The 23,070-nt window shown below is 43.3% G+C and overlaps 2 protein-coding genes across 3 annotated transcripts in view; one reads left to right on the forward strand and one right to left on the reverse strand.

Moving 5' to 3' along the window:
- Positions 1–982: 982 nt before the first annotated feature.
- LOC120028629 (calpain-5-like) overlaps positions 983–23,070 on the reverse strand; it is a 37,103-nt gene continuing 15,015 nt past the window's right edge. For both annotated transcript variants that reach the window (XM_038973842.1, XM_038973841.1), the window contains exons 3-13: positions 13,955–14,086; positions 5,958–6,166; positions 5,633–5,825; positions 5,342–5,535; positions 3,649–3,726; positions 3,331–3,526; positions 3,121–3,243; positions 2,845–3,041; positions 2,633–2,754; positions 2,402–2,538; positions 983–2,257 (exon numbers count right to left, since the gene is read on the reverse strand). In XM_038973842.1, coding sequence (XP_038829770.1) covers positions 2,078–2,257; positions 2,402–2,538; positions 2,633–2,754; positions 2,845–3,041; positions 3,121–3,243; positions 3,331–3,526; positions 3,649–3,726; positions 5,342–5,535; positions 5,633–5,825; positions 5,958–6,166; positions 13,955–14,086 — 1,761 coding nt within the window. In that variant the 3' untranslated portion in view covers positions 983–2,077. The remainder of the gene's footprint in view (positions 2,258–2,401; positions 2,539–2,632; positions 2,755–2,844; positions 3,042–3,120; positions 3,244–3,330; positions 3,527–3,648; positions 3,727–5,341; positions 5,536–5,632; positions 5,826–5,957; positions 6,167–13,954; positions 14,087–23,070) is intronic.
- Positions 10,088–11,476, forward strand: ompa (olfactory marker protein a). Its single transcript, XM_038973843.1, has 2 exons — positions 10,088–10,313; positions 10,772–11,476. Exons 1-2 carry the CDS (start codon positions 10,221–10,223, stop codon positions 11,198–11,200), a joined length of 522 nt encoding a protein of 173 aa, XP_038829771.1. The 5' UTR covers positions 10,088–10,220; the 3' UTR covers positions 11,201–11,476.

Consider the following 23,070-nt stretch of genomic DNA (forward strand, 5'->3'; position numbering starts at 1 on the left):
ATAAAGCCTTTGTAGCCTGTAATCTCCTTCACGCATGGTCTCAAAAATACACCTGAAAACACCTGGGTTCAAGGAGTCGGCCGACTCGTCATGGCCCCGCAGTGCTGTCTCACAATTGCCACAATTTAATACATGCTATAATTGTGTCAAGCACGTACCTATTCTCCTCCGTTTGTTGGTTGTGAAGGTTGATGGCTCGTCTATATGTCTAGCTGAGCCACAACGTTTGATTTCCCCAGTATTCCCAGTTTAACAGCGTTATATGTGATGCACAATTCTCATGTATTCAGACCCTTTTCATACAGATGTTTTAAATCCTTAAACCCAGACCACACAAACTCTCCACTGAATAGCAGGCAGGGCAAGGAAAATAATGATTGCTTCGAAATGCTTGCAGTTAGCCACTGCTTCCTTCCAAACCACTCATTGTTGAATTTGCGATTTCTGACTTGTGTAATGTTTATGTCCAAAGGCCAATGAGCACCGAGACATTTTATCTCTAATTTCTCTTCATATGACAAAGATTGAAAAGCATTTGCCAGTAGATTGTCGACTTGATTCATGATGATTACTGCAGGCTTGCTGACTAAGATTTTTTAAATATGATGTTGACATGATCAGTCCAATAAAAGCTACTGTACATATAATGTGATTTGATGTAATTTTATCTGTGGCCAATGACCTTGAGCCTTCTTGGACAGGCACTTCTAATGTAACTCTATGGCAGCACCCAAGGGGCTTGAATTTCTGAGCTCTCCCCGTAGATTTTGCAGTGACGTAGTGTCCCCATGAGTAACAGAGCACTGAGCCAATCACGTCGCAACTAGAGAATATTACCAATCCCAACGCTTTGTATTTCTGCTGGCTGCCTGTTAAAGGAATTTCATTCCTGTGTTTATTAACCAATTCAATTAAAACACTCTGCCCATAAATAAGAATTTGTAAGATAATTATCAGCATAAAATGGACAGATACCAGTCTTAAAATCAATCAATCGCGTTTATTCTCGAGAGTACTGAATCATAGTACAATTTACATCAGGTTATATAATAAAGATGATGTCATAGGTTTTAATGTCCATCCTCCTCTAGAATACAATGGCAATACAGTTCACAGCCTCATTACTATCTGCAACCAACCCAAGGTCCTTCCCCTCCCTGGGTAGAGACAGAATGTCCTGTAAGGAACACAGCATTCCAGCCTGTCTGAAGATAACTCCATTCTTTCTAATAAGGAACATATTACACTCAGCATTATGATTATAATAAGTTTCATTCATACAGTAACATCTAAGTCAAATGTATACATATTTTAGTCATTAAAACACAAAAATCCCATAACACTGCCCCACCACCACAGAAAGAACTGATCTCGACTAAAACACCTACATTTTGGAGCTGCCTTACTCAAGAAAGCAAAAAAGAGACCATGTTTGTTATACAGCTTTATTAACTCAGTATTAGATGTGTTTTTGTTACATTGTTTGCAAACTGATATGTGACATGTAGTAATGCCAAAATAACATGCTAAACAGGTAGGGCTCAAATGCCCTGAATGATGTGTCACTACTGAGTATTTGGCCTCCCACTGGAAAATCAATGTGATACAAAGTAGAGCAACAGACAGAAATCTCATTTTTTAAAAGTTGAATTATGAAGTTAACAAAAATAAGTGTCTTTCCGAAAGACTAGAAATGTCAGTAGCCGCTCTCGGTACCCAGATCCAACTCAGTTTCTTGAGAGAGACTAGTACAAAGCTGACTGAAATGTAAAACATGGGAATAAATGTAAACAGGACAACATATACTGCTGAAATACTGGACATGCATTTATATATCTGTAATGGCACAAGTTAAAGTGGTTATAAGATGAGAAAGAAGAACTAGGAGATTATCTGTCCTCTGATGCCCCTATGTGGTTGGAGTTAGTACTACACCCAGTAAAAACAACACTATATAGTCTGGAAGGCTAACTTTGGTCCCTCAACAGATGTTTTATGGCTAATTTATTTTTATGGCTTCTCTCTCCTATTGGACGGAGGGAGTAAGGCACTGATTGATAGATTGGTTGACGGTTAGTCAGATGTTAGTGAGAATGTTGCTGGTCACCATGGAGACGGTGAGCGTGCCCGGGAGGTCATTGTCTTGGTGATTACCCTTGTCCCTCAGGTGGACGGTAACCTGCTGGGGGTCGCCGGGGTCAGAGGTCAAACTGACCTGACCCAGGAAGGAATCCATCAACACGTTGTTGTTATACACCTGGGGGATGAATCAAGTTGTATTGAATTTAATTGAGAGAACAGTTACATACAGAAACAACCCAAATTGTAATGGTCACTAACTCCTCTTTAAGCCACAGGCGCACACACACACGGACCCCACCCCCCAGCCCAGTCTCCTCACCTCTATCAGTATAGGCTGGTTAGTTTTCTTCCTGTAGAATAGAGCCTTGGTGTCAAAGGTTGGGCTGCGGGTGTCTTTATAGACCGGAGAACAAACCTTCTCCCCCTCACAACGAATGATCACATATGGATCTGATGCTGCAACACACACACACAGACTGTGAATAGGAGAGGAAGATCAGACCAGGAAAGAAAAGGAAACGGACAGAGAAGGGAGAGAAGGTTTGTATACCTCCATCAGAGTCTTGTCCAGCCAGTCCATCTGCTCTGTGGACATGGATCTGAGTGACCAGGGAAGGGAAACCACACAGTCCTGACCAACACGTCTGGGCTGGCTCATCAAGGGTTAACTCTCTATGAGGGGGGGGCAGGAGAATGAGGAGAGTGAGAGTGAGAGATAGAATGTGTACGCGTGAGTGTGTACGCTTGTGTGTGTGTGTGTACCTGCAGTCGGCGGGGACGTCAGTGAAGATGCGTAATAGGAAGTCTCCTTCCAGAGCGGGGTCAAAGGTCGTGGGTATGACAACGTAACGACCCTCCATCAAGGCACAGCGTAGGAACACACACCTGGAGTTGATGTACACACTCCCACACACCTTCTGCTGCCGAGTGTGCATACGGTACTGCCTGTTCAACTCCACCTACACATTAATATACACATTAATAACACTTCCACACACACACACAATGAGGTGATGAACACACGCACACACTTCTCACCCGGTGTATCTCGAAGCCTATAGCCAGGTTTTCTCCCTTCCCCTCTTTAGGTCTGGCTCTCCTGTCTGTCTGCTGTAGACAAACCAGCACCTCATCCTCTGGCTTCTTCACATTGAACACATACTGCAGGGAGAGACACACACACACCCTATACATTAATACACACATAAATAAACACACACAAATGCCCCCCTCCATCCCCACCCCTACCTGTGGGTTCTGTAGGAAGGTGTGTTTGTTGTTGGTGCAGCCCCCGGCACGGTTGCTGAGCGGGTCGTCATGGTTCCGCCAGGCGCCCTTTAGAGAGCCCTCCTCCCAGGTCTTGTGGAGAGACAGGTAGGAAGTGTTGATCAGACGACACATGATCAAATCACTGAAGTACTGACAGAAGTCATCAAATGTCATCCTGGAGGGACGAGGAATGGGGGGAGAAAGGGAAGTCATCAAGCTTCATCATCCTATGGCCATCTATTTTCTTAGCCGTGTGGAGGAAAGGTTAGGGGTCATATGTCAAGGGTTAGAACTCACCAGAATTCTCCATCATCCTGCACCGTCATTCCAATCTTCTCTCTTTCACTCTTACTCACCTTCCCCCACTCCTCTGAGCTGAGAGAGAGAGAGAGAAAGTTCTCTATCGCTCAGTGTTTGTCTGAAGAGTGTGCAGTGTAGAGTGAAAGAATGCTAACAGAACAGAACTGATAGAGTAGGGATTCAAGGTTCTGAGACATGGACAGCAACAGTGGCTCACATGCAGTTTTCCCCAGACCTTTTGGTGCCGAGATCCTCTATGGAATTTTCCTACAATACAGGATATAAATTAAACAAACATTCTAACAGGAATGAACCATCCATCTGTGCTAAAGGTCTCAGTTTCCCTGTTGGCCTACACTACCTCTATCCACCAGCAGAAGGAGTGAGTCATGAACAGGTCTATATACAGACACACACCCGCCCGCCCACCCACGCACGCAGGGGCGTTCCTCCAAGTATTTAAAAAAAATATTGTTGGGTTTTGAGAATATGAAATATACTTATTCATGTCACTGAGGGAGTGCTGAGGTTTAGAGGGTCTACACCAGAAGTTAAGGGTTATAGGAGGAAGGTATATAGTGGGTGCAACAAAGCTTGGAATGTGTTGAGTGCAGGTAAGTGATTACATGTGGCAGGCATTGATAAAGGGAGAGAGCCATGGATTAGTGGTGGAGGGGGGTTGAGTTCAGGTCAGGTCACCTTAAGGGAGAAATAGAAGTTTATGGCCCGTATCACTAGTGTCCTGCCTAGCAGTAAAGAACGATGTTTGTACAGATGGGTAGGAGGAGACTCAGCCTATGAGGAACGGTTAAATATCAGCGCTTGTGGGAAAATGTATTTTGTCTGAATCCAGCTGTATCGACCCTTTGGGAAGAATTAAACTTGGTTAAGCTTCTCCTCTGTTAATTAGACGATAGCTAGATGCTCATTTACTGCATTTCCACACAATTTAAAAACTATAAAATGCAATTTGGAGACAAGGAAAAGCAAGCTAAATTTACTCTAGCATTAGCTGCCCGCTACGCACTAGCTCAGAACCGGTATTAAAACGCTTGTTTAGTTTAATGTCAAGTCAAACAGCAGTTACCAAGCCAAAGACATCTACTACAGCCATCTTTACCTCCGCAATGTGTTGAAAAAAAGTCACGCTGTTCCCTGCAACTGCGTTGATGTACTTTCCACAGAGAGGAAGAGGCAAAGCGAGAGGTTTCACTCTTGCAAAAATCAGTCCAATATAAGACCAATGCGTTTCAATAGGCTTATTTTGGACATAAGCTTGTCACCTGCTTACCTTCCTTTGGGACAACGAATCCCATTGTTAAGGCTTAGACACGAGCATCTCGTCATTATATACATATCTCTGCTCTTCATAAAGCCAGCCAGCCATACAAACAGTGTTCTCTTCCGCTCCCAGGCATCTGCATGGTAGCAAAGTCAGACAACTAATGCCGCTAAACTGCATTTGCCTTTTTTAAATCGTGATTTGAAAGATTTTCGTTGCCTATTTTAAAAATTGTTGGTGATGAGCTAGCTAGGGTATGGCGACTCCCATATCCAATTGATGCCCCTGCACACACTCTCCTCCACTCCCCTCCTACCAGTCCAGGTCTTCCTTGTGAAAGAGGTCTTCTGACCTCAATGGGACTTCTTGTATAACTAAAAGGTAAATAACAAACACTTTAAAACCTACCTGTCGCTCCAGGCTCCTTTCCACTCGCTCTCCCCCCAGGGATTTCGGAGTCGTATCATTGTGAGTTTGTCGGACTTGAAGTAAGCCATGAGGCCGTGGCCCAGCCGGACCTTTCTAACATCCGTCACAGCGTAGGCATGACCCTTCACCAGACCACAGGCCAGACGAGCCTCCATCTCTGCTGAACTGGCCGCCTGGAGGGAGTGGTGAAGGGTCAGGACTATAGGTAGGTAGGTGTGTGTGTGTGTGTGTGTGTGTGTGTGTGTGTGTGTGTGTGTGTGTGTGTTGTACCCGTATGGAGGAGCTGATGAGGCCTCCTCTGTTGTGGACTTTGAGGACTCTGTCGAACAGCACTGAGCGTTTCTCCTCGTCCGTACTCAACCCTTCCTCCAGCAGGTCCAAGGGCTCCGAGACGCCACCAGTGAAATCCACCAACGCATCCGCTGTGTTGCCCCCGTCCAATGCCTCGTAACACCCATACATCCTACACACACACACACACACACACACACACAGCAAAAGCAATACATCCTACACATAAACACAACAGTCTACTATAGTATTAACTTGGCGTAAGCCTTCCTCACCAAATCAGTGTGTGTTTGTGTGTACTAACTTGGCGTAAGCCTTCTCCACCAGGGCGCTCCAGAACTCGTTGCTGTCACTGGAGTGACAATAGACCAAGTTGCCGTTCGCAGTGGGCAACCGGTCGTCGATGACAACATCAATCCATTCTCCAAAGCGCCAGAAGCGGAAGTGGAAAATTCCGGCATAAGATTCCGGCTTCTCCTCATCCCATTCCTGGTCCTTATGGTCCGGAATCACCTGGGAGGGAGATAAGATGCGCAGAACACGTCACAGCTGTATGCCCTGGCTGGTGTAGCGGTAATGCTGCAGCCTCCGGAACACGTCTTCAGTGTCGGCATGGGTTCGGATCCGGCCTACTATACAATCTCCCTCCAACTTTCCCCACTGCCAGTCTCTCTCACTATCTGCTCGATACACATCTGAAAATACCTGAAAAATATCTATTTAAAAGAACACATCACAGCTAGGGCTGTGGCTGTCATGAAATTTCTTCAGCCGGTGATTGTCAAGCAAATAACTGCCGGTCTCACAGTAATTGACCGTTAATTAACATAAACACATTTAGCATCTCCTGTCTTCCACACATAGCCTACAAGCCACTGATGCAGACCTTTGAGACATCTACATTTAAAACAGTATAGTAAATACATTTAATATAGTCCACACCATCACAATAAAGCACTTATTTATTTTAGACAGATCTAAAGAAACATGATATGAAGAAAATGTAGTCTATTTCAAAAGAACAGAATAGTATACTCTGAGTTGTCCTTGTGTTATGTCCTGATGTGGCTATGCCACATGGCTGTGGGCTACACTAGTTCATTTAGCAGACAAAATTTGCTTAGAATTCCGTGGCATTATTTTACAGTATGAAGAATACAATTGAACAAAGCTGAATAAAATAGAAAGGATATTTTCTTCAAAGGATTTGCGCACAGGCGGCTAATCTGTATTGAGCTGATAACAAAGAAACCGGTAGTCCTGTATGCTTAATTTAAAGTTATTTACTGTATGTAACTTTAGCTGTGATACAAACGTCGGGCTATTTGTTTTGATGTTTAATAGATTCTAGGGCTGCATGATGCCACTAATGATGATTTGAAAAAAGTTGCATGAAAGGTCTCTCATTCACAATAACTTTATAATGCCTCGAATATCTCGGCGGCATCCCCTTTGTGTGGCCGTAGTTGGTTGAGGTCGGGGGATTGTGGAGGCCAGGTCATCTGATGCCACACTCCATCACTCTCCTTCTTGGTAAAATAGCCCTTACACAGCCTGGAGGTGTGTTGGGTCACTGTCCTGTTGATAAATGATAGTCCCACTAAGCGCAAACCTGATGGGATGGCGTATCGCTGCAGAATGCTGTGGTAGCCATGCTGGTTGAGTGTGACACAGACAGTGTCACCAGCAAAGCACCCCTATACCATAACACCTCCTCCTCCATGCTTTACGGTGGGAAATGCACATGTGGAGATCATCCATTCACCCACACAGCATCTCACAAAGACACGGAGGTTGGAACCAAAAATCTCCAATTTGTACTCCAGACAAAAGGACAAATTTCCACTGGTTTAATGTCCATTGCTCGTGTTTCTTGGGCCAAGCAAATCTCTTCTTCTTATTGGTGTTCATTAGTAGTGGTTTCTTTGCAGCAATTTGACCATGAAAGCCTGATTCACACAGTCTCCTCTGAACAGTTGATGTTGAGATGTGTGTGTTACTTGAACTCTGTGAAGCATTTATTTGGGCTGCAATTTTGGAGGCTGGTAACTCTAATGAACTTATCCTCTGCAGCAGAGGTAACTGGGTCTTCCATTTCTGTGGTGGTCCTCATGAGAGCCAGTTTCATCATAGCGCTTGATGGTTTTTGCGACTGCACTTGAGAAATCTTTCAAAGTTCTTGAAATTTTCCGTATTGACTGACCTTCATGTCTTAAAGTAATGGACTGTTGTTTCTCTTTGCTTATTTGAGCTGTTCTTTCCATAATATGGACTTCACAGAAGATAGCACTATTTGGTTAAAGGGCTAACTTCTGTATACCCTCCCTACCTTGTCACAACACAACAGATTGTCTGAAATGTATTAAGGAAAGAAATTCCACAAATTCACTTTTAAGAAGGTACACCTGTTAATTGAAATGCATTCCAGGTGACTACCTCATGAAGCTGGTTCAGAGAATGCCAAGAGTGTGCAAAGCTGTCATCAAGGCAAAGGGTGGCTATTTGAAGAATCTCAAATATAAAATATATTTTGATTTGTTTAACACTTTTTTGGTTACTACATGATTCCATATGTGTCATTTCATAGTTCTGATGTCTTCACTATTATTCAATAATGTAGAAAATAGTAAAAATAAAATAAAAACCCTTGACCGGTAGTGTATGTGTGAAAAATGTTTTGATTTAGAATGGACCATTATCATGCATCTGTCTCTGAAAATAATACATGTCATCTATGCACTTAAATAGCGAATGGAGGACACTTTTCCCATGGTTCATTTTCATGCCAGCCTCCTGTTGTAAAGAGAAGCAATGTGCTTAAGATTAGGAAAGTTGAGAAATAGTGTCTTCGTAAAGTATTCAGACCCCTTGACTTTTTCCACATTTTGTTACAGCTTTATTCTAAAAGTAATTAAATAAATACAAATCTTCAGCAATCTACACACAATACCCCATAATGACAGAGCAAAAACATGTCTTTAGAAATTTTGGCAAATTTATTTAAAAAAAACCAACTTATTTACAGAAGTATTCAGACCCTTTGCTATGAGACTCGAAATAGAGCTCAGGTGCATCCTGTTTCCATTGAACATCCTTGAGATGTTTCGACAACTTGGAGTCCACCTGTAGTAAATTCAATTGATTTAACATGACTTGGAAAGGCACACCTATATAAAGGTCCCACAGTTGACAGTGCATGTCAGAGCAAAAAACAAGCCAAAAGGAATGGTCTGTAGAGATCAGAGACAGGATTGTGTCGAGGCACCGATCTGGGAAAGGGTACCAAAAAGGTCTGCAGCATTGTAGTTCCGCAAGAACACAGTGGCCTCCAACATTCGTAAAATGGAAGAAGTTTGGAACCACCAGGACTCTTCCTAGAGCTGGCCGCCCGGCCAAACTGAACGGTGCAAAGTACAGAGATTCTTGATGAACACCTGCTCCAGAGAGCTCAGGACCTCAGACTGGGGCGAAGGTTCACCTTCAACAGGACAATGACCCTAAGCACACAGCCAAGATAACGCAGGCGTGGCTTCGGGACAAGTCTCTGAATGTCCTTGAGTGATCCAGCCAGAGCCATCTCTGGAGAGACCTGAAAATAGCTGTGCAGCAACACTCCCCATCCAACTTGACAGAGCTTGATCTTTGTCATTATAGGGTATTGTGTGTAGATTGATGAGGGGAAAAAACAATTGAATCCATTTTAGAATAAGGCTGTGACCTAAAAAGTCAAAGGGTCTGAATACTTCCCAAATGCACTGTAAATATAGTAGGCCTAGTCTATAGAAAGCATATGGGAGTTCCTCTTTTTAATAGAGGCCACAATTGCATACCCTATAGAAATATTGCGCAACATGGGCTCTCATGAAGTGTTTGATTAGATTTTCGATTACATTTGCATTGATGTCAGAGTGATTAGCGGGACAATAGTGTGCTGAGTACCAGACAGTTAGCAAGTTTGGTAGGCTACTAATGACCAGCAGCAGCATCAGCACTTGGAGAAGCCTAATTACAGTGACTAAACGGTCACATGGAATTTGCGATAATGCGGTTACCATAACAGCCATAATCACAGCTAATTAAAACAGGAGCAAAAACAAGCAACCATCTAGTGAATCAGAACAACCAAACTCCAACAATACACACATACACACCACAGACAGACATAGGCGCATACCCACACATTAAAACACACTTCCACACAGCCAGCCAGCCCAGTGTGTGTATTAATAACCAGCCCATCCAGCTATGACCAACCAGCTCCCAGAAGCCTTCAGGAAAATCCCTGGTTCCTCTTCTGATGTCATCACTTCCTGTTGCCTAGCGCCACCACACACCCCATCCTCACTTCTGTTCTCCATCCCTCCCTCACTGTACATGCCACACAATCAATAGTTCCAACCAGAGAACCAACCCAACCATACTACCCTCTGGGAAAGGGAGGGGAAAGAGATGGCATAAGAGACAGAGACAGAGTGGGAGAGGAACACAGCGAAACTATCTGCAGGCACAGACAGACACAGATATCCATCCAGACAGACAGGCAGGCCTCGCTCCCCAGCACAGAAAGATGAGCTCTCAGATGTACACAGAACTGTCTGCGGCTCCCTCGTCTGGCTCAGCCCTGGAGCTACGCTTTGCAGAGGACACCTCTCTCACTGAGGTAAAACTGTTCACGTGATTGAGATGAGGTTGAGGTGGTTGATATGTGGTTGAAATAGCACAATCGATGGTTCAGTTGGTTGTGAGTTTGATTCTTGCATGGGTCAGATATACTGAGTAATGCATTTACTGTAAGTCACTTTGCCTAAAGTATTTTCTAGTAGACATACAAAATTCAAATCGGCTTCTGCCATGTGTAGTAGTTTGGTCCTGTCTTAAATATGTGCTCATCTGGAACAAAGTAGCCTATATAAATTCGGACCGACAAATGCATGGACAGGAGTTTACTTGTACTGACTGGTACCTGCATCTGAGTGTCCAGCATATTATAATTATAAAAGTATTATTATTCTATAAATGTGATTCGTCTGCGTGTCCAGTCTCTGCAGTGGAGCGGCCAAAAGGCAAGTTATATTATAGTTTTATTATTATTATTAATATAGTTATTATTGTTGCTAGGTGATGCGGCTACGTGTCCAGTCCCTGCAGCGTAGCGGTCAGAAGCGACAGGAGGGGGAGCGGTTGCTCCTCCCCCACGAGGCTGTCTACCGTCTGGACTTCGCCAATCAGGAGCTGACGTTCGTCCACTGGTCGGTGTCTCTGATTGGCAATGGCAGAGTGACCGTCACAGGGATCTCCCAGCTCTGGACCCCTGACCTCACACACCTGATGACCCGGCAGCTTCTAGAACCCGTCGGAACATTCTGGCGGAACGCTGGCGACCCGGAGGACTCGCCCCTCAAGTGTCTGGAGGCGGACATCCAGGAGTTCGGGGAGCGAATCGCGGAGCTGGCCAAGGTCCGCAAGGTCATGTACTTCCTGTTTGCCTTCAAGGAGGGGGCGGAGGCTGACAAGGTCAGCATCTCCGTGGAGTTTAATCAGGCCTGACCTATAAACCTTAAAGGGATACTTTTGGATTTTGGCAATGAGGCCCTCTGGACACAGAAGTGTGTGCTTCTCTGTGTCCAGTATGAAGGTAGATAGAGGTAGTTTTGCGAGCCAATGCTAATGCTACCATTAGGGCAATGACTGGAAGTCATAGCCCTAATGCATGCTAGCAGATACCCATAGACTTCCAGTCATTGCGCTAACACTAGTTAGCATTGGCTCGCAAAACTATGTGAAACTACATCTAACTTCCTTAATACTGGACATAGACATACAAAATGGTATCCACGAGTTCATCTGACTCTGGGGAAGTAGATAAAAGGGCCTCATTGCCAAAATCCCGAAGTATCCCTTTAACTGCTTCCTCTTCCCTCTACTCCTCTAGTCTCCCTCTCTCCATTCTAAGGGAATGCCTTCTATTACAGCCATTCTAGGTTGGACCAGTCTACACACCTCTCTCTGTCTCTCTACGCCCCCTGCCCACACAAACCCACCGAGTCCCATCTCTCATCTGAGTGTGTGCGTACTTCCTTCCTGAACATCTATCTATTTATGCATGTCAGTCAACAACCTGCTAGAAAGCATCTTCTGAAGGTACAGTAGTTACACAGTAGTAACAGTAGGCTGCAGAATCACTAATTTAGGAGGTTAGAATCATATAGATACAGGTAACTGCCAAAATAAAGGAAACACCAACATAAAGTGTCTTAATAGGGCGTTGGGCCACCACGAGCTGCCAGAACAGCTTCAATGCACCTTGACATAGATTCTACTAGTGTCTGCAACTCTATTGGAGGTTTGCGGCACCATTCTTCCAGAAGATATTCCATAATTTGGTGTTTTGTTGATGGTGGTGGAAACCGCTGTCTCAGCCGCTCCAGAATTTATATATTTAAGTATGATGGTATGTTAATTGCTTAATTAACTCAGGAACCATACCTATATGTGGAAGCAGGTGCTTTCAATATACTTTGTATCCCTCATTTACTCAATTGTTTCCTTTATTTTGGCAGTTACACGTACATTTATATTGAAAACCTGAATGAATAGGTCTTTCTGATCCTTCTTTATATGAAATATTAGAGAACCAATACTGCAATGTAACTCCAACTACCTGCTGTACTATGACTCTAATCTACACTGTATTACTCCCCTATTACACTGCACTGATATACTAGTTACCATATTCACTTTGCATGAAATATCACAACAATATACTGTAAACTGGCCATGTCCTCTACTGCTGTCCAATAAAGAGATGTAGGTACTCTGTCCTGCTGTGTTTGTGTTAATGGTCAGGGCAGGGGACAGGATAGAGATGGCTTAGCCCCAGGCTACAGTAGCTTTGGTTGCTGTTCATTCATAGGGCAATCAATACACTCTCTCTCACACACACACACACAAAATGGACAAGTGGTAGACTACATGCCAGAAGGGAAATGTAACACTTTCGATAGAGAGAGCGAGAGAGAGAAAGAAAGTGTGTTAATGAGAGTGATCCTGAGCAGATATAACAGCACCCTCCCACTGGATTAATAACAGGGTGTGTATGTGTGGTTGGGGTAGAGGGGACAGTAGAAAGGTACAGTCTGGTCCAATTAATTAAACTGTGTCTGTGTTAACGAGCGGCTTCTAGAACACATCGTTGCAGACTCATGATATAGCATGTCGTTAAACACCGGAACTAAACAACAGGTATTTATGTCCACACACACCACTACTACTCATAACAACAAGATATTCACTGGGAGTTTATAATATCAGTCCATATGGTGCAGGTGTAACAGAGGTAATTTATTGAAGACAAGTGACCTTGCCTGAGGCTTTAGCTCAGCGAACTAACACAGTCTTGTACTGGACACTCAGTTGGTCAACAGTCCCAGCTCAAGGAACAGAGCTTTCTCCAGAGAGCCTGTGTTAAGAGGAAGACACACCATAATGAACGTCGATCGTGTGTGGTTGATCACGTTCTGGGTGTCAACTAACAGTGGCGATTCAACGTGCAGAATCATCCGGGAAATGAACAGAAAAAACCTAGAACTCTTCATCGACCTGGTCTATTTAGCTCTCCTGCCAGCTGTCTCTGGGGTGAAATTAGCTCTCCAAACCAACAGCAGCTGTTTCCTCAGTGACAGACCCTCTGTTGTTCAGGAAATGGAGGAACATAATAAACCTTCAAGTGTTTCAGAAAAGAGATCAGAGCCCTCTCTGTAATGTGATAATTCGAAATATCACCAATGGCGCTGCCCAATTGGTACCTTTTTGGCAGTGCAGTAATCGTCAAGCAAGGCAGTCGTGTGCTTGTAAAGCAAAGGACTACTATTTTGAGCCATTGTACGGACAGGGACAATAGAGGATGTGAACCTGTTAGCAACACAGTGACGTCCTCACACTAGTAGCTAGGGGTTAAGGGTAAGGAGCTAGGCAGAGCCAGTCTAAAGTGGTGGAAAGTTGAACACAAAAAGTTAAGAGCAGTGGGACTAATGCTAATGATTCCCTATGAACTCAGTGGAAAAAAAACACACACTGCCATCTCAGAAGGGCCACATCAACACACACACACACACAAACACACGCCACTCCTCCAAATAGGAGTCGGAAACAATAATAAACTCCAAATCATTCCGGTTTGTGTTTGTGGTGGGGGAAAATTGTAAATACTTCTCGATCAGGTCTCTAATCACATCCACCTACTGCACGTCATACACCCAAGGCAAACACACGCACAACATGCATACAGCCAGAGAGTCTTACCTTTTGCCACAGAGTTTCTCTGGATGCCAGGGAGGAGCATGCAGCTACGAACCAACAGTTCCCCAGCTGGCCCTGGAGGAGGTCATGAGCACTGATACCATTCACAAACAACTTGGGGTTATCACACAGCTCCTATAGAGAAGAAGACAACATGGGGTTATCACACAGCTCCTATAGAGAAGAAGACAACATGGGGTTAAAGCTAGACTTACAATACTAAGTAATGTCTCTTATACGGTATGTGAATTTGAGTTCAGAGCAGTCGGACTGTGTGCCCTTGTATCAGATTGTAAATTAAATGAACACACAGCTCCTATAGAGGGGACAAAGATAACATGGGGTTAACACACAGAGGGGGAGGTTGGGAGAAAGAGACAGAGAGGAAGATGAAGACGAGATCCAGTATTGTTTCTGAGATGCTTATAAGAAGAAGCCAAGAAACCCATTAGTGATAAAGGTCTCTCTCTTCCTCTCCTCCCTCCATCCATCAATCCTTGTGATCTCATGTTAATTAATTGCACTCAGACTGTTTTGTGGCTGTGCTGCTCTCTCTGAGCTGACCACTAATGGCAGATGGAGGGTTTCCCAACTGTCTGGATGCATCCCAACTTGCACCCCATTCCATATTGTGCAGTACTTATGACCAGGGCCCAAAGCACTCTCGTCAAAAGTAGTGCACTGTGCAGGGAATATATGTGCCATTTGGGACCTGAAGAACCACAGATCATTAACTCCCTTCTCCAGCCCTTCCTGCTCCATCCCTCAGCCCCAGCAGAAAGTAGGCTCTCTGGGCAGGGTGCGGTAGGACAGTACTAGGCTGTGGTGGTGCTGTTGGCCCCAGAGCAGGAACAGGAGAGGATGAGGCAGAGGAAGAGGAGAAGCAGGTCTGACCACACTAAGCTACTCTTTGGGACGCTACTGTAACTAGAGGTTAACAGGGGGATCAGAGGTCTTGTGAAAGACAAAAACCTCTGGTACACTCCCAAAGAAGATCAGTAAGTCTAACACACTGTAGGGTGGATATTTTCTCAACCCGTTCCATGGTTCGCTGCTGTAACCACACACCACTAGCCACTCTTTCTCTGAACCAGGCCCTCCTAAGGAATATCACTGGGTGAAAAGTAACATTTTGCCTTGGGCTTGATCAGCTGGGGGAAGAGAGACAGAGAGGAAGATGAAGACGAGCAAGACTGGAGAAAAACAGGAATACCATAGATATATTATCTATGAGTAACAACTTCACACCAGTACTTAATTCACTGTTCCAACCAGTACACCAGTGCTTAATTCACTGTTCCAGCCAGTACACCAGTGCTTAATTCACTGTTCCAGCCAGTACACCAGTGCTTAATTCACTGTTCCAACCAGTACACCAGTGCTTAATTCACTGTTCCAACCAGTACACCAGTGCTTAATTCACTGTTCCAACCAGTACACCAGTGCTTTATTCACTGTTCCAACCAGTACACCAGTGCTTAATTCACTGTTCCAACCAGTACACCCGTGCTTTATTCACTGTTCCAACCAGTACACCCGTGCTTTATTCACTGTTCCAACCAGTACACCCGTGCTTTATTCACTGTTCCAACCAGTACACCCGTGCTATATTCACTGTTCCAACCAGTACACCAGTGCTTTATTCACTGTTCCAACCAGTACACCAGTGCTTAATTCACTGTTCCAACCAGTACACCAGTGCTTAATTCACTGTTCCAACCAGTACACCAGTGCTTAATTCACTGTTCCAACCAGTACACCAGTGCTTTATTCACTGTTCCAACCAGTACACCAGTGCTTAATTCACTGTTCCAACCAGTACACCAGTGCTTAATTCACTGTTCCAACCAGTACACCAGTGCTTAATTCACTGTTCCAACCAGTACACCAGTGCTTAATTCACTGTTCCAACCAGTACACCAGTGCTTAATTCACTGTTCCAACCAGTACACCAGTGCTTAATTCACTGTTCCAACAAGTACACCAGTGCTTAATTCACTGTTCCAACAAGTACACCAGTGCTTAATTCACTGTTCCAACAAGTACACCAGTGCTTAATTCACTGTTCCAACAAGTACACCAGTGCTTAATTCACTGTTCCAACCAGTACACCAGTGCTTTATTCACTGTTCCAACCAGTACACCAGTGCTTAATTCACTGTTCCAACCAGTACACCAGTGCTTTATTCACTGTTCCAACAAGTACACCAGTGCTTTATTCACTGTTCCAACAAGTACACCAGTGCTTTATTCACTGTTCCAACCAGTACACCAGTGCTTAATTCACTGTTCCAACCAGTACACCAGTGCTTAATTCACTGTTCCAGCCAGTACACCAGTGCTTAATTCACTGTTCCAACCAGTACACCAGTGCTTAATTCACTGTTCCAACCAGTACACCAGTGCTTAATTCACTGTTCCAACCAGTACACCCGTGCTTTATTCACTGTTCCAACCAGTACACCCGTGCTATATTCACTGTTCCAACCAGTACACCCGTGCTATATTCACTGTTCCAACCAGTACACCAGTGCTTAATTCACTGTTCCAACCAGTACACCAGTGCTTAATTCACTGTTCCAACCAGTACACCAGTGCTTAATTCACTGTTCCAACCAGTACACCAGTGCTTAATTCACTGTTCCAACCAGTACACCAGTGCTTAATTCACTGTTCCAACCAGTACACCCGTGCTTAATTCACTGTTCCAACCAGTACACCCGTGCTTAATTCACTGTTCCAACCAGTACACCAGTGCTTTATTCACTGTTCCAACCAGTACACCCGTGCTTAATTCACTGTTCCAACCAGTACACCCGTGCTTAATTCACTGTTCCAACCAGTACACCCGTGCTTAATTCACTGTTCCAACAAGTACACCAGTGCTTAATTCACTGTTCCAACAAGTACACCAGTGCTTTATTCACTGTTCCAACAAGTACACCAGTGCTTAATTCACTGTTCCAACCAGTACACCAGTGCTTAATTCACTGTTCCAACCAGTACACCAGTGCTTTATTCACTGTTCCAACCAGTACACCAGTGCTTAATTCACTGTTCCAACCAGTACACCAGTGCTTTATTCACTGTTCCAACCAGTACACCAGTGCTTTATTCACTGTTCCAACCAGTACACCAGTGCTTAATTCACTGTTCCAACCAGTACACCAGTGCTTAATTCACTGTTCCAACCAGTACACCAGTGCTTAATTCACTGTTCCAACCAGTACACCAGTGCTTAATTCACTGTTCCAACCAGTACACCGGTGCTTAATTCACTGTTCCAACCAGTACACCGGTGCTTAATTCACTGTTCCAACCAGTACACCGGTGCTTAATTCACTGTTCCAACCAGTACACCGGTGCTTAATTCACTGTTCCAACCAGTACACCGGTGCTTAATTCACTGTTCCAACCAGTACACCGGTGCTTAATTCACTGTTCCAACCAGTACACCGGTGCTTTATTCACTGTTCCAACAAGTACACCGGTGCTTTATTCACTGTTCCAACAAGTACACCGGGGCTTTAGTCACTGTTCCAACCAGTACACCAGTGCTTTAGTCACTGGTCCAGCCAGTACACCAGTGCTTTATTCACTGTTCCAGCCAGTACACCAGTGCTTTATTCACTGTTCCAACCAGCACACCAGTGCTTAATTCACTGTTCCAACCAGTACACCAGTGCTTAATTCACTGTTCCAACCAGTACACCAGTGCTTAATTCACTGTTCCAACCAGTACACCGGTGCTTAATTCACTGTTCCAACCAGTACACCAGTGCTTTATTCACTGTTCCAACAAGTACACCGGTGCTTTAGTCACTGGTCCAACCAGTACACCAGTGCTTTATGTACTGTTCCAGCCAGTACACCAGTGCTTTATTCACTGTTCCAGCCAGTACACCAGTGCTTAATTCACTGTTCCAACCAGTACACCAGTGCTTTATGTACTGTTCCAACTAGTACACCGGTGCTTTAGTCACTGGTCCAACCAGTACACCAGTGCTTTATGTACTGTTCCAACCAGTACACCAGTGCTTTATTCACTGTTCCAACCAGTACACCGGTGCTTTATTCACTGTTCCAACCAGTACACCGGTGCTTTAGTCACTGGTCCAACCAGTACACCAGTGCTTTATTCACTGTTCCAGCCAGTACACCAGTGCTTAATTCACTGTTCCAACCAGTACACCAGTGCTTTATTCACTGTTCCAACAAGTACACCGGTGCTTTATTCACTGTTCCAGCCAGTACACCAGTGCTTTATTCACTGTTCCAACCAGTACACCAGTGCTTTATTCACTGTTCCAACCAGCACACCAGTGCTTAATTCACTGTTCCAACCAGTACACCAGTGCTTAATTCACTGTTCCAACCAGTACACCAGTGCTTAATTCACTGTTCCAACCAGTACACCGGTGCTTTATGTACTGTTCCAACCAGTACACCGGTGCTTTATGTACTGTTCCAACCAGTACACCGGTGCTTTATGTACTGTTCCAACCAGTACACCGGTGCTTTATGTACTGTTCCAACCAGTACACCGGTGCTTTAGTCACTGTTCCAACCAGTACACCAGTACTTTATGTACTATTCCAACCAGTACACCAGTGCTTTATTCACTGGTCCAACCAGTACACCAGTGCTTTATGTACTGTTCCAACCAGTACACCAGTGCTTTATGTACTGTTCCAACCAGTACACCGGTGCTTTATTCACTGGTCCAACCAGTCCTGCTGTTACACCCTCTCTTACCTGGACAATCATACTGTAACCATAGCTGTAGAATAATAGCAGAGTATAAAAAACTTATATCATGGGAGCGGCATGTACTGTAATTAACAGATTCATAACTGAACATACCTAGACACACACACACTCACAGCTGTGAATCAGAACAGACAGACAGAGACGGTAGGTAGGTAGTCACCAGAGTGTTGCTGTTTGTTTTACTTGACTGTCATGATGACTCTCCCCCTGGACGGACTGTCTAATCTACACCTCAAATGCTCTCTCTACACTTCTCAATTTCTACCTATACGTCTCTCTACTTCTCCATTTCTACCCATACCTCTCTCTACCCTGCTCTCTCTCACTACCTCTAATGCCCTCCAACTCATTTGTTTCTTCTTGCCTAACTCTGACGTTAAAATGCCTATTTACTCTGTTCCATCTTACTGCGCAATCCACTGTCTCATCAGCCCAGCAACTTAGAAACTTGATCTCCACTATAAAAAGCATCTAGACAATCTCACATTTCTTTTAGACTAACATTTTAGTTTTCAAGAGTGGAGATTTGTATAAACCTTGCTGTCTGTCTCTCCAACATCTGCAAAATTGTTTCAATATTCAAATTCGACCTCCTGTCGTTCCATGGTAATGAACGTGTCAGAAGTCGGGACTAGACAGACAGGCAGCGTTTCTCAGCCAGATTAAATCATGATTCAGCTGGTATAATTGTTATGAATATATACAAAAAAATGTCAATAGAAAAAAGGTCAAACAAAATGAAGTGCATCTAGTTGGCAGTCTTTCCAGTTTGAAGTGATTGTGTTACTGTAGCTGTGTTGTTGGCTAGCTCCTCTGAACAACAGTGTCCTGACAAGTGAGCACATTTTCTATGCCAGGCGAAATTGCGCCTCATTAGCTTATTGTTATGGATGTATCCAAATAAATGTCACTAGAAAACAGCTTAAACAAATGCAAATGTAGCTACTTTGCTGTTATTCTGGCTGCACTTTGACATGTAAGTTAGCCGTAGTTGGCTAGATAGCAAGCAAGGGATAAGAAAGTTGGTAGCCAGTATGGCAGATAAATAAAGAACGACTGGGTCACGTCTCTAGCAACCCTAGATTTGTGTTGGGACTATATCTTGTGGAAGGATGAAATAGTATGAATAAATTAATCAAAATAAACATTAATGAAAATATGTCAAGAATTGCATTTAATATGTTGGGAACCCGTTGAATAAAAGTGATAACGTCCTCGAAGCCGGTGTTTGGCACAGGCCTAACAACACCCATGCCAATATATCCTCCAAACACCGGCTTCTCGGGCATTATCATTTAATTATTCCCTGCCCCACACTCTTTCACCTTCTCTCACCACCCACCTCTCTTTCTCTGAACAGCTGTGAGATGACATACCTCAGTCGGATGCTTATTCAAACACCTTAACTCTAGGGCTGGCACAATTACCGTGTAACCGACGGTTCTGGATGAAGACCGTCATGAAAATAAAATAACCGCCATTACCGTAAAAATAAAATAACAAACAGCTGACTGAAGACGGGTTGGTCGGTTATTCGTGCAGTTGAGTCCGTTGCTGCGATAACATGGACTCTTAAAAACAGTGATTTCCAGAATCGCGGTGACGTGGTGAGTAAGAAAAATACCCTCCCTCTGGCTAGAAACTCATTACAAGTTTTGAAAATCACTGTTTTAAAAAAAACTTTTAATCCTACCCTGTGATGTCACAGATCATTTTTGGGGGACCTTTCATATATTTCTAACCACAGATCATAGACACGAACTGTTTTCACATATGTAGACACTGGTTTAGAGGTCGACCAATTAAATCGGAATGGCAGATTAAAAATCGGGGCCGATTTCAAGTTCATAACAATCGGAAATCTGTATTTTTGGGCGCCGATTTTTTTAAATTTTACACCTTTATTTAATCTTTATTTAACTAGGCAAGTCAGTTAAGAACACATTCTTATTTTCAATGACGGCCTAGGAACGTTCTGCCTCAACAGATTTTTAACATTGTCAGCTCGGGGAATCCAATCTTGCAACCTTACAGTTAACTAGTCCAATGCTCTAACACCTGATTACATTGCACTCCACGAGGAGCCTACCTGTTAGCGAATGCAGTAAGCTAAGTTAAGTTGCTAGCTAGCATTAAACTTATCTTATAAAAAAATAATCAATGACTGTCATTGCTCCAATGTGTACTTAACCATAAACATCAATGCCTTTCTTAAAATCAATACACAAGTATATATTTTTAAACCTGCATATTTAGCTAAAAGAAATCCAGGTTAGCAGGCAATATTAACCAGGTGAAATTGTGTCATTTCTCTTGCGTTCATTGCACGCAGAGTCAGGGTATATGCAACAGTTTGGGCCGCCTGGCTCTTTGCGAACTAACTTGCCAGAATTTTACGTAATTATGACAACATTGAAGGTTGTGCGATGTAACAGGAATATTTAGACTCATGGATGCCACCCGTTAGATAAAATACGGAACGGAATAAGCGTTTTGTTTTCGAGGTGATAGTTTCCGGATTAGTCAAAGGTATATGGTTTAGAGAGAAATAGTCGACGCGTTATAATTCCTGTAATAACTTGCGGCTGAACTTGAAAGGGGTTCCTTTGTTATTTTACCGTTCATGTCTTCCATAGAGAATGTCTTGATCTACTTCAAATAAGGTCTGTGTTTCGTGCAGGCTTAACTTCTACTTCATCACAATCCCGGATCCGGGAGCACCCCCATCAGTAAAAAAGCTGACTAGCATAGCCTAGCATAGCGTCACAAGTAAATACTAGCATCTAAATATCATTAAATCACAAGTCCAAGACACCAGATGAAAGATACACATCTTGTGAATCCAGCCATCATTTCAGATTTTTTTAAATATTTTACAGGGAAGACACAATATGTATTTCTATTAGTTAACCACGATAGCAAAAGACAACTTTTTTTCCCACCATTTTTTTCCTGCATAGGTAGCTATCACAAATTCGACCAAATAAAGATATAAATAGTCACTAACCAAGAAACAACTTCATCAGATGACAGTCTGATAACATATTTATTGTATAGCATATGTTTTGTTAGAAAAATTTGCATATTTCAGGTATAAATCATAGTTTTACATTGCAGCCACCATCACAACTCACCAAAGCAACTAGAATAACTACAGAGACCAACGTGAATTACCTAAATACTCATCATAAAACATTTATGAAAAATACACAGCGTACAGCAAATGAAAGACAAAGATCTTGTGAATCCAGCCAATGTTTCAGATTTTTTAAGTGTTTTACAGCGAAAACACAATATAGCATTATATTAGCTTACTACAATAGCCAACCACACAACAGCATTGATTCAAGCCAACAATAGCGATAACGAATAAACCAGCAAAAGATATTAATTTTTTCACTAACCTTCTCAAACTTCTTCAGATGACAGTCCTATAACATCATATTACACAATACATATAGAGTTTGTTCGAAAATATGCATATTTAGCGGCACAAATCGTGGTTATACAATGAGAATAGTAGCCAAGCTGCCAACAAAATGTCGGGAGAAATCTTGGGAGAGGCACCTAATCTAATCAGTAACTAATCATAAACTTGACTAAAAAATACAGGTTGGACAGCAAATGAAAGATACATTAGTTCTTAATGCAACCGCTGTGTTAGATTTTTTAAATTAACGTTACTACGACATACAGCGTGCGTTAAAGCGAGACCGCACCGAAATTAATGGCGGAATAGTAGGTCAACATTTTTCAACAGAACAACGAATTAACATCATAAATACTTCTTACTTTTTGATGAGCTCCCATCAGAATCTTGGGCAAGTTGTCCTTTGTCCAGAGGAATCGTTGCTCGGTTGTAGATTGTCGCCTTCAACTTTGGAATTAGCAGTAAACATTAGCCATGTGGCGAAGACGTGTCCAACTCACTATAACGCAGCACTAAGAAATATCCGAAAATCGCAATATACTGATATAACTCGGTTTAAAATAACAACATTATGATGTCTTTAACACCTATATCGAATAAAATCAGAGCCGGATATATCTAAGGCCTATAACGGGAGCTTTCCAGAACGCAATCCTGAGGTCTGTCTTGCGTCATGGCGAATGTTGAAAAGACTGCACCCCACGTTCCAAGCCCATTTATATGGCCTCAGATCTGCCTAGAAACTCCATTCCAATTCTCACTATTTGCTGACATCTAGGGGAAGGCGTATGCAGTGCATCTCGACCAATAGAAGACATGCAAATTAATAAACTGACCCCAGAACAGCCTGCCTGATTTCAGATTTCTCACAGGAAAATTGCTCCAACATGAGTTCTGTTTTACTCACAGATATAATTCA

Source organism: Salvelinus namaycush, chromosome 34, assembly GCF_016432855.1.
Source record: "Salvelinus namaycush isolate Seneca chromosome 34, SaNama_1.0, whole genome shotgun sequence".
Lineage (NCBI taxonomy): Eukaryota > Metazoa > Chordata > Actinopteri > Salmoniformes > Salmonidae > Salvelinus > Salvelinus namaycush.

Coding starts and splice junctions, on each gene's coding strand:
- ompa (XM_038973843.1), top strand. CDS start 10,221: ATGAGCTCTCAGATGTACACAGAACTGTCTGCGGCTCCCTCGTCTGGC. Junction 10,314..10,771: donor AGGACACCTCTCTCACTGAG/GTAAAACTGTTC, acceptor TATTGTTGCTAG/GTGATGCGGCTACGTGTCCA.